The 11,457-nt window shown below is 56.5% G+C and overlaps 1 protein-coding gene across 1 annotated transcript in view; it reads left to right on the plus strand.

Moving 5' to 3' along the window:
* CSF2RB (colony stimulating factor 2 receptor subunit beta) overlaps window positions 1-11,457 on the plus strand; it is a 74,876-nt gene that overhangs the window by 58,102 nt on the left and 5,317 nt on the right. Inside the window, 8 exon segments of the mRNA XM_032416350.1 lie at window positions 773-896; window positions 3,483-3,673; window positions 6,332-6,483; window positions 6,565-6,733; window positions 7,217-7,352; window positions 7,526-7,683; window positions 8,810-8,949; window positions 9,921-10,083. Of these exon segments, the coding sequence (XP_032272241.1) occupies window positions 773-896; window positions 3,483-3,673; window positions 6,332-6,483; window positions 6,565-6,733; window positions 7,217-7,352; window positions 7,526-7,683; window positions 8,810-8,949; window positions 9,921-10,083 (1,233 nt within the window).

Below are 11,457 nucleotides of genomic sequence, written 5' to 3' on the forward strand. Positions count from 1 at the left end.
CTTATGTGGCTTCTCTGTCCACACTTGTCCGCCTGGCACTCGAGCCTTCTCACCTCCAGGCTGGCTGTTCCAGCCTTACGTCTGCCCCCAGCCCACCCCAGACACTCTGCTCCCCTGACGGCCTTGACCAGTTCCCTCCTTTGTGCCTTCGTTCCTGGGCGCCCTTAGACTGGTGGTCTCTCCCTGCTTTGGCCCTGGCACCCTCCTCCTGCTCGGAGGCTCTGCTGGGTTGTTCCTCCGGCTCTTGAGGCCCACAAACCCCCTCCCCAGGGGCTCCCAGAGAACACGGCTTCTCTGGTAACCCCGAGAACCGCATTTCATTTCCCAGCATGAGGCCCTGCAGCTGACCAAAAGCCCCGGGCCGGGGAGGTCCCACGGGACTCTGCCGTGCTGACTCTTCAGGGTGGGCGTGTGCCTCTCCTCCCAGGCTGCCCCAAAGGCCCCGGCCTGAAGCATGTGTCCTTCGTGGGGTGGGAGGGAGACCGTTTCCAGGAGCAGGGCACAGCAGGGGCTCAGGAGATGTGCCATGCCGACTAGAATGTGGTGTTTCTCTCCGGGCAGGAGAGTCCACGGCCAGGGAGGGCCCTTGTACCCACAGAACCTCTGTCCCCCTCAGGGCCCCCAGGGAGCTCTGCCTAGCAGCCAGTAGCCCCCGTAGGACTCTGGGAAACCCCTCCCCAGCTCTGGGCATCGCAGAGGGGCTGGGGGGGGAGGTGACAAGGGACATCTTGAGGGGAGAGATGTGACCCCCTTTGTGCCTCTCCCTGGGCAGAGACCGTCCCACTGCAGACCCTGAGCTGCTATAATGACTACAAGAGCCACATCACATGCAGGTGGGCAAGCACTCAGGATGCCCAGCGGCTCATCAACCTGACTCTCTACCGGAGGCTGAATGAGTGAGTGACACCAGAGCCCAGGGGCCGGGGGACAGGGAGGGTTGCTGCTGTGTGGTGCTGTGCCAGGTTGGGGGACGCACCGAGGGCCAGGAGGGGGAGGCCCCAGCCCCAGCCCAGGAGCTCCTGCTCCATTAGGCAGCCTGCCAGGCCCAGGTGCTCGTGTCTGATGTCGGGGTTTTGGGAAGAGTCTTCTACGTTAACCTTGCCATTGATGACAGTGGTGGCGATAATCTTATTTCATCACAATTGAACACAATTGCCCTGCAAAAGTCGATGTTAGATTGTCTTCACTGTGAGGTGGGCAGGGCACGGGTATGATGCCCAGTTCACAGACACGCAAACCGAGGCTGCAGAGGTGAGGTCCCTCTCCCAACCACAGGGCAGCTGACCAGCCGAGCGGGGACCAATGCCCTGTGTCTGGCACGGGGGGCTGGCCTCCATGCCGCCTCCAGAGTGTGGGTTTTCTCCTTCCCCTTCACATGGTCTCCGGGGTATATGCCATTTGGGAAGATTCCTTGCACCGTCCTGGGGTCTGGGGACAGTCTAACTCACGGTAATAGAAATAATTAACTGGCTGGCATCACAGGTGCAGGGAGACCCGCTGGAGGCCAGCCCTGGGGAGGAGCGGCTCCTCACACCCCACAGCAGTGCCCCTCAGCCCTCTCTCCCGCGCTCCTGGGAGCCCCCATCATCCCGGCTCCACCCTCCTTACACTCCTCTACCCGCCCCCCCCCCCCGCCCCGGCTGTGGCCCGCTTCCTCCTGCGCCGAGACACCCACCCCTCCCCGGCACAAGAGAGGCTCCCGGCCCCCTCCATGCTCACACCACCTGCCCACCCCCCTGGCACCTCCCTGGGTGCTCTCTGCGGTGAGTTCCTATCCCAGACCTGTCTAAGGCTGTGCCCCGGGATCCTACCCACCCTTGCTGCTCAAGAACATCACTGCCGCCCCACTCTCCGCTCTCCCTGTGCCATCGACAGGCCCTCTCCCAGGATCATTCCCGATCCCTGAGCAAATGTGACTGGACCCCCACTCACCCCTGCCAACAAGGGCTGCAGCTCTGGGGGTGCCTCCTGACCCCCATCTTCTTCAGCGGGGCCCATCCTCTGCCTCGCTTTGAGGCCACCCTCCTCCAAAGAGTTGTCTAGACCCACTATGTCCCAGGTCTTTCCAATTATTCTGAACCCACGCCCCCGGGCTTCTGCTGCCCCCATCAGGCCCCCCAGACTGCTCCTGCCCAAGGCACCAAAGCCCTCCCTGCTGCTAAATCCAACGCTCAGTCTCCCTTCTTGACCGTGGGCAGCACCCGACGCGGACTGACCATCGCGTCCTCAGGAAGCACCTCCGTCTACTGGCTTCCAGCCACCACACTCTCCCCTCTCCTTGTGTCTCCCCCCTCTCCTTGTGTCTCCCCCAGCTCACCTTTTCTGTCTCCCTGTTTGCTCCCTTCTTTTGTCTCCAACTTGAAGGGTGAGATGCCTGGGGGTTCATCCTTGGATCTCCACTCTGGTATATCCTGATCCAGGGGCAGAGACCCAGCCTAGCCTGAGGCTGCGCACTGGTAACTCTCACACGCTCACCAGCCCCACCCGGCCCTAAGCTCCAGGCCTGCAGGTGCACCTGGCTCTCCACAGGTCCTTAGAGAAAGGTGTCTTCCACCCCCAAGGTTCTAAACCAAATTCCTGCCCTGCCCCCAAACACGGCTCCTGTTCATCCCCACATCCTGCTTCACTAAATGAGAGCTCCCAGAGGCTCCAACTGAACAACTGGGAGGTATGTTCCTTTACCTTCTTTACCACCTTTCCTTCCCCACCGGTGCCTCTAATCCACCAGCAAATGCTGTCGGCTTCATCTTTAAATAGAATGTGAATCTGGCCAAGGCTAACATCACCACCCTGGTGCAAACCACTTCCTATCACTTGAATATTCCAGAAGCCTCCTACCTGGTCTCTGTTTCCAAGACTACCGTCCTCCCCACAACCCAATCTATCCACAACCCAGCAGCTAGAGGAAGCCTTTGAAAGCAGACGTCACGATATGTCACTCCGTTGCTCATAACTCCACATTTTCCCCACTCGCGGTGACATCCAAATTCCTTAAATTCCTCTTAAACACTGCTGCCTGTCACCTTGCTCTACTGGTCTCCGCCTCCCACCCTCACAGACTCTACCCCATGCACACTGGGTAACTGCCTAGTCATACAACACTCCAAGCCTGTGCCTGCCCCAGGGCCTTTGCACCTGCTGTTGCCTTTACCTAAATTCCTCTTTCCCCAGAATGTGCATGGCTCCCTCCCTCACTTCCTTCGAGTTTCTGCCCCAAAGTCACCTTTTCCATGAGGCCTCCCCTCTCTCCTCTATTTGAAATTGTACCCCCACCCCAGCCCTACTGGCTTCCTTATCTCCCTGCCCTGCTGTATTTGTCTATGTGAAGTTTGCTCCGTTTGACACATGACATATTTTATTTAGTCGCATCACGTGTGTCCCCCTGACCCTGGACAGAGCCCCACACATGGTAACCACTTACTGACATTTGCTGAATGAGTGACTCTCCCTCACTGTGGGCTAACCACGTTCTCTCCTGGCAGGGACCCTCCAAAGCCAGTACCTTGTGACCTCAGTAACGACACGGCCTTGTTAGACCACCCTTGCTCCGGCTGTGTGTCCAGAAGATGTGTCATTCCCTACAAGATTTTCGTTATTGCTGACAGAGACTACTTCTCATTCCGACCGGACCGGCCTCTGGGCACCCAGCTCACTGTCACTCTGACCCAGCATGGTAAGGCCTGGGATCCCCGGATGGAGGTGGCCCCTTGGCAGGTGGCCAGCCTGCAGAAGGGCCTGGGAGCGAGGGTCTTCACTGGCTTGGGGGTGGGTTTGGTCTCTTGAGAGAAGAGGCTACAGTCTTCCTGTGATGGAGGCATTGAGCAATAATGTGAGGAGCCCCTGGCCAATGGCACTTCCCTTGGCCCTGGCTGCCCCACCACCTGGAGTGGTGAAGGCTTCCCTTCCAGAGCAATCCTTCCTATTCAGGTAGAAACTTTACAGCCCGAAAGCACTCATCACCAATCTAGTCTCATCCAATGTCTGCAACAGCCCAGTTTCAGATGAGGTGATTAAAGACCATTAAAGCCCAGAGAGGTCATATAACTCTTCCAAAGTGCCACCCCTGAGTGATGGTGACAGTGATGGGCCAGCGAGCGTGCCGTGTGTCCACCGCGGCCCCCAAAACCAGTGCTCTTGGGTGGGTGTCAATGATCATTTTATGTAAATAGTTAAGTTTCATGTGACTGTATATTACACAGTTATATATAACCAGCACTTCAATCTCATTAATTCAATTATATCTGTACTCAGAATGAACCTAAAATAGAGATGTTTGAGAGGATCATCTTTTAAAGTTGGAATTCACGTGGTAAGAATCCCACAGATGACTGGCTTTTAGGAAACACTGCCCAATATTATTTAATAACTACAATAATGCGTGGTGTCGTGCACTACTTTTTTTTTTTTTTTTACCCCATTTCACTGATAATGAAATGGAGCCAAGAGAACAGGAACTTGCTCAAGGCCACTCAGATGCATGTGTGTGACTTAGCGTTCTGGGTCCCAAACACTGGGCAGCCCATTGCACCTGCAAGCCTCGGATGGAAAGGGGGCTCCGGCCTTTGTTTCCTGCCTGTTTTCATCACAGCAGCACAAAGCTGTTGCCCGGAAGAGGGGATGGGTTAGGCCATGGTGAATTCATTTCAAACAGGGTCTCAAAACATGTTTGACGGATGAGAAAGGGCCCCATCCCGGTGGGCCTCAGAGCATGCAGAGAGGCAGGAAACAGTAGAAGTTGAACCACAGGTGGATGCCATGCGCTGAGGGGCAGTGGATGAGGAGCCTCGGGTTGGGGGGGGTGGTCAGGACAGGGTTCCCAGAGGAAAGAGCTTTGCAGGGAGGGCTGAAGGGTGGGTGGGAGAACAGAGCAGGAAGAGCATTCCTGGTAGAGGAAACGGGCACGTGCCAAGGCTGGGAGACGGGAGGGCAGGGCAGGTTGGAAAAACCATCCATCATTTATCCCAGGATCTGGTGGCCTGGTCACAGGGAAGGTGTCAACTTAGAAAGGGGGGAGGGAGTGTGGTGTTTGCCTCCTGAAGCGTATGTTCAGCAAGGTCAAGTTCCAGCCCAAACCATTTTGGCAATGAATCAGGGAGGCTGGCGGGTGTTGGGCAAGGGGACAGGTGTGCATTCGAGGCCCCCACACGCGGAGGTCTGGGACATTTCACTTCCCTTCCCAGGTTCTTGACCTGTGCAATGAGATAGCCAACTAAAATCTCTCAGGTCGGGTGAATAGGTGTTTGCTTGGGTTCCTGGTCCGTTCAGGTAGCAGCTTTTAGAGCTCCATGCTGAGAGGGATTCCCACTCCCTGACAGGCTCAGGGGCTATTCGTGCAGGGACTGATGAGCCTGCTGTGGGTGCAGGGGTGGGGGACTGAAGAGGGGGTGCCCTGTATCTGCTATTCCTGCCTTAAGATTTTCTAGAGGCTCCAGCATTGCTATGGCCCACGTCCAGCACAGAACATTTACATCTTGTTTGGACTCATTGAATTTATTGTGCTTGAAAGTCACCCCTCAGCATTCAGACACAGAAACTTCAGGAAGGCGGGAGCCAGGCCATTCATGAATGAATATGCTCTCCCAGCAGACAGACACTTGCTGTAGGCTGATGGAATGATTTCTTGAAAGGTCTTTGAAGGTTGCCTACACGTACCTATTTGTGTAGTCATTCATCGTTCACTCACTTTGTCCCCCAAATTCCCTGAGCCACTACTCTCAGGCCGTGGGGATAGGGAAGGGCGTCAAGGCCCAAACACTGCCACCCACGAGCTCCTGATTACTTGGAGGGGCAGACATGGAAACACATGAATGCACTAGGGTTGTAAGGACCATACATCGGGCTATGGTGGGATGGGAAAAGGAGTGAGGGGTTCTGCCCAGCGGAGCGGAATCCAAGAGGGTACTAAAGGAGGCGACATTTATGCTGGGCTCTGAGAGGCCAGGACCCTGGGCAGGTGGAAAGGGAGAGAGGGTGGACAGGGCAAGGGGGAGTAACATGAGCCACAGCGCCCTCTGCTGGGAAGGGGATCACACAGGCTGCAGGGTGGGCCCTGGGGACAGGTGGTGGCAGGTGGGGACAGGGGCCTCCATTGGGAGCTTATTGCCAGCACTTCATGGAGCTTATGTGATATGTGCACAGCTTTTGTTCGTGTTCACAGTGAACCCAGACAATTTTGCAGGTGAAGGGCCTGAGGTCCACAGAGGAGAGGGGTCTTGTCCAAGGCCACTCGGCTGGTAGGGGCAGCACTCAGCCTGGAACCCATCTGCCCACACAGAAAATGCTGCCCGACAGTCATCTAGCCTCTTATGGGCCCTTGCCCCCCTTCCTCCAGTGCAGGCCCCGGCGCCCAAGGACCTCCTGATCAATACTACCAGGGACCGCTTCCTGCTGACCTGGACGGTGGCCCTTCCTGGTTCCCAGAGCCACTGGCTGTCCAACCTGGAGTATGAGGTGGTCTACAAGCGGCTGCAGGACTCCTGGGAGGTCAGGACCATGGCCAGCTCCGCCCCAAGCCAAGGGACCAGCCCAGCGGGCGCCTCTCCACTAACCCCTCTCTCTCCGCAGGAGGCCTCCACCCTCTACTTCAAGTCCTCCCAGGCCGTCCTGGCACCAGAGCACCTCATTCCCAGCAGCACCTATGTGGCCCGAGTGCGCACCCATCTGGCCCCCAGCTCAGGGCTCTCGGGGCGGCCGAGCCAGTGGAGCCCGGAGGTCTGCTGGCCCTCGCAGACAGGTAACACGGTCAAAGTTGGGGCAACGCCTTTCTGAGGGGAGGGCGGCTCGTCCAGCTCCGGGGAGTCCATTCTGCGGGATTCCACCAGTCTCCTGTGTCATGGGTTTAGAATCGCTTCCCTGGGCCAACTCCCTCCGGGCCCCGGCCTCTGCACATCTTCTGGCTAGGGGCACTTTCAGTGACAATGACAGTAGCCTGATGAGCAGCTGTGTCTTCCTGAGTGTTGTGCTCCGTGGAGACGAACCAACATCACTGTATCGAGGCCCCGAGCACGGAAACGAGATGCCCTCCCCATTTTGCCCACTGGGGTGTGAAGGGTCACGGGATTCACTCACCCAGCTGGCGGCTTCAGGCTACGTTGAAGCCCGAGTTTTTCTGGGGCCCAAGCCCATGATCTCTAGGAGATGAGGCTCCCGGTAGGCCCCCTGAGAGCAAAGGAATGAATGCAGGAGGGAATGAATAAGGGACTGTCTCCCCTCCCAGGGGACAAGGCCCAGCCCCAGAACCTCCAGTGCTTCTTCGACGGGGCCGCCATGCTTAGCTGCTCCTGGGAAGTGAGGTCCGAGGTGGCCAGCTCAGTCTCCTTCACCCTCTTCTACAAGGCCAGCCCCAATGCAGGGTGAGTGTCCCCTTTCTCCCTCCCCACCCCTCCCCTCCCCACCTCAACACCTTGCCCTCTCCAGGCCTCCCCCTGACTCTGGGGGCCCCAGTGGAAGCCACGGCTCCTCCTGAGGTCACATCCCTCCCGTGGCCCCTGCCTCCTTCTGCCCTCACCTCCACCGTGATCCTCAGGGAGGAAGAGTGCTCCCCAGTGCTGAAGGAGGAGTTCCCCGGCCTCTACGTCCGGCACCGATGCCAGATTCCCGTGCCCGACCCCGGGAACCACAGCCAGTACACCGTCTCCCTTCGGCTGAAGGAGGAGGAGAAGTTTATAAAGAGCTCGGACCACAGTGAGTTTGCCTCCCCCCCCGCCTTCGGCATGGGTGCTCCTGCAATGGTCCTGTTGCGTGTGTCCCCCACATCAACTCAGGACTCCTGATGGCCGGCTCTCCTGTTGGTCTCTGTCAACAAAACGCAACCCAGTGAGCAAAGGGAACAAAAGTCATTTGAATCTCTTCTCGAAGTGCTCAAGAAGCAACAACAATGACAATGGCAAATAATATGAAGAAAGATTCAACTGATAATCCCCATGAACACATCTTTAAAACCCGTTTTCCCCTTCCTTTAGCTCTGCTTTTCTGTTGAGCTGCTCTGTGGTCCCTCCTGACAACCACGCCCTCCTAGTCCTCCCACCAAACTTTCCGTTTCCTTCCCTGACTGGATTTTTCCCTCTCAGGTTCCCAAAGTCCTCCACCAAGGAATATTTTCCATCTTCAAAATAACTGATCTATGATTGACTTCTTCAATCAGGGCTAGAATACGTGCAAAGAAATTGTAATTCCTCACAGGATCATATCCCTGATTCTTCTTGTGTAGCAAGGACCCCGTGCGAAGGAACCTCTTGCATGGCTTCTCAGGGCCCCAGGCTCTTCCACCCAGTCTTGAGTGTGTGCAGGAGGCCACAGCCCATCTGTCTCTGTCACCTGGGTTGGAATCCACCAGTCACTCTGGGGGTCTGCCGGGTTGCCATCTTTTTTCCACCACTTGTTAGCTGCCTGTCCTTGGCAGGTGACTTAATCATTCTGGGGCTCAGTTTCTCCATCTGTGAACTGTGGCACATGAATAAGACCTACCATGTAGGGGTTGCTGTTAGAATCAAGTGAAGGGATTCATGCAGACCGAGCCTGTAGGACAGTGCATACAACATAGCTAATGCTCCAGAAGAGGACCAATTATTGGTGTTTTTATTTTTACCTAAATGTGAGGAGTAACCCATGCTTTGGGTCACCTCACTGCAAAACAAGTGTATCTCAGCATCTCCCCAGAGAAGGGCTGCTCAGGGGAGTGGGGGTTCAAGGACCCCGAGATTGGCTGGACCCAGTTAGAGAGAGCACCTGTGACCAACATGGAATGAAAAGAATGTTCCATTGGAGGCATGTTAGGAACAACGTTTCCTAAAGGTTTCCCTCCCTCCAGTCCAGATGGCTCAGCCGACACTCAATGTGACTAAGAGCAGAGACGGCTACACCCTGCACTGGATGGCAGAGGAGATGTTCTACAAACACATAGGTCACACCTTCCAGGTCCAGTACAAGAAAGATGCAGCCTCATGGGAGGTGAGGACCTCTGCCCCGGAAGGGGCTTATACTGGGGTGGGGGGTGGGGTGAGAAAACACACAGGAGAGCCCCAACCTGCCAGGTGCCTGGCTCCCAGCAGGGGGACCAGTCAGAGGAAGCTGCTGAGACGTAACAGTCATGACCCTGTGTGGTCGGCTGGTCACTGTCCCCTCCCTTGGTGAAGGTCTATGGTCACAGAGGTGATGTGACATGGCCAGAATGAACTATGGGACCCCGAACTGCGAAAAGGATCCAAATGTCAGGGCTCGGAGGGCAGGGAGACAAGCTGGATGAAGGGTTTTCCAAAGTCACCGAGGGACTCTTCTTCAAAGAGGTCTTCTCTGGAATACAACTGTGCAGCCACTCCAAGCAGAGCTGCTCCTGATAAAGCAGGCAGGGCCCCAGCCCAGGGTTCCATCTCTGGCCCCCACCCCCAGGTAGCCGCGGGCCCTATGTGCAGAACCTGGGGCTCCCCGTGGCCCAAGTCAGAAACCTCGGAGCCAGCCGCAGACCTTCAGCCTGGAAATAGGGAAACTGAAGCCAGGAGGGGCGCGGTCAGTGGGGGAGCTAGGAGCAGGCCCCCCGAGTCCAGTCATGCTGCACAGCATTTCTGGGAAGGCCATAATTGGGGTCCAGGCTGTCCCTGAGGAGCTGGGAGGTTGGGGGGTTTGTCTCAGAGTGAGGGTGGGACATGACGTGTCTTCAGGATTTCTGGGCCTTGGTGTTGTCCTAGAGCATAGGAATGCAATCCCCAGTCCCACCCAGAGTGCTCTACCTCTGCGAGCACTGGAGTAGGGCCCTCCATGGGGGCTGGGGGGACTGCCTCAGACCTGGGGATGCAGCTGCAGCTGGGGACTGATGGGACAGAAAACCCGGGGCCCTGAGGTGGGAGGGGTTTGGGGCTGTGCCCCACACACACCAGCAAGTTGCCTCAGCCTCAGCACACCTGCTCACTCACGTGTGCCCTCAGGAGAGCAAGACGGAAACCCTCCAGAACGCCCACAGCATGTCGCTGCCGCCACTGGAGCCCTCTACCAGGTACCAGGCGAGAGTGAGGGTCAAGCCCACCCCCAGCGGCTACAACGGTATCTGGAGCGAGTGGAGTGAGGAGCGCTTCTGGGACACCGAGTGGGGTATGTCTCCCAGCCTCCACCCTCCCTCCCGGGTACAGCCCAGCTGGGCAGAGGACAAAGGTGATGTGGACACAGAAGTGTGACCCCACCCCACCCAAGTATCCTTTCTTCTATGTGTCACTAGTCACACGAAGTGACACCTGGTGTGCAACACAGACTGCAGGTGAGGTCTTGAGAGCAGCGAAAAGCAGTCCTCACCGTCGCTCCTCCCTCAGACCGGACCTTAGCCCTCTATTAATATGGCCCATGGCTTCATTAGCCTTTGTAGCAGCCATCACCTAGTGACCACTCAGCCCGAATTTCCAGTTACAGTTATCATGGCAGCAAACATCAGGAGCTATGGACTGAGGCCTGGGACTGAAAGGGTTTGGTCTGATTTCTTTCTGATTTTTTTTTTCTTTTAAGTAGGCTCCACACCCAGTGGAGTTCAACGCAGGGCTTGAACTCACGCCCGTGAGATCAAGACCTGAGCCAAGATCAAGAGTCAGACACTTAACCGACTGAGCCACCCAGATGCCCCAGATTTCTTAATCTCCCTGCTTCTATACTGACCACCGGGAGACAAGTACAAGACTAGGTCCAGGAGAAGGGAGGAGTTATTAGCAGCAAGGACCCCAGCCGCAGCCAGCCTCGCAGGGGACGAGTCCCAGGAAGGGGGTTACAATCGAGTAGAAAAGAGGGCTGGACACCAGGCCTAAGAGAAGAGACCAAGGGAGTCCTGGAGGGGCCCAGCCTGTGAGGGGCTTGATGTTGGGGCTCCTGATGGGCCTTTACCCCTCCTGGTTCCTCCACCAGATTTTTCCCATCTCTACCTCTCCAAACCTCCCTGTTACTTGAAGCTCAAGCTTATACGTTGCCTCCTACATGAAGTCCACGGTGTTTGCCCTGAGCTATAGTCCCTGAGCTATAGTCCCCACCCCCTCCTGCTACTGGAAAGAATCTAACCCTCTGTGTCTTTCCTGATGTGGGGAACAAAGGCAAAAGAAATGTAGACAAAATTAAATTTTCTTATAACCTGCAGTCTTTACCTCCCCCAACTCCAAAGTGTATAATCAGTCACTGCTCACAATCCCTGGGCAGCCCTTCCTCCCGTGGGTCCTGTCCCCGTGCTATAATAAAAACATCTTTTTGCATCGAAGACATCTCAAGAATTCTTTCTTGGCCTTTGGCTCCGATACTCCAGTATCTGCACATCACTTCCCAGCGCTTAAACCTTGTGTTGCGGGGGAAGGGTGGCGGTCGGACCATTTCCCTGTCCTTCTTAGCCCGTGTCTGGCCTTCCCCCCACTCTGCATCTCAAGACAGTGAGCTGCTTCTGGAGCTCAGAGCAGGATCTGGGGGCTCTGCCCCGGCCTCGCCTCCTCCCCCTCCCAA

Source organism: Phoca vitulina, unplaced genomic scaffold (assembly GCF_004348235.1).
Source record: "Phoca vitulina isolate PV1807 unplaced genomic scaffold, GSC_HSeal_1.0 scaffold19, whole genome shotgun sequence".
NCBI lineage: Eukaryota > Metazoa > Chordata > Mammalia > Carnivora > Phocidae > Phoca > Phoca vitulina.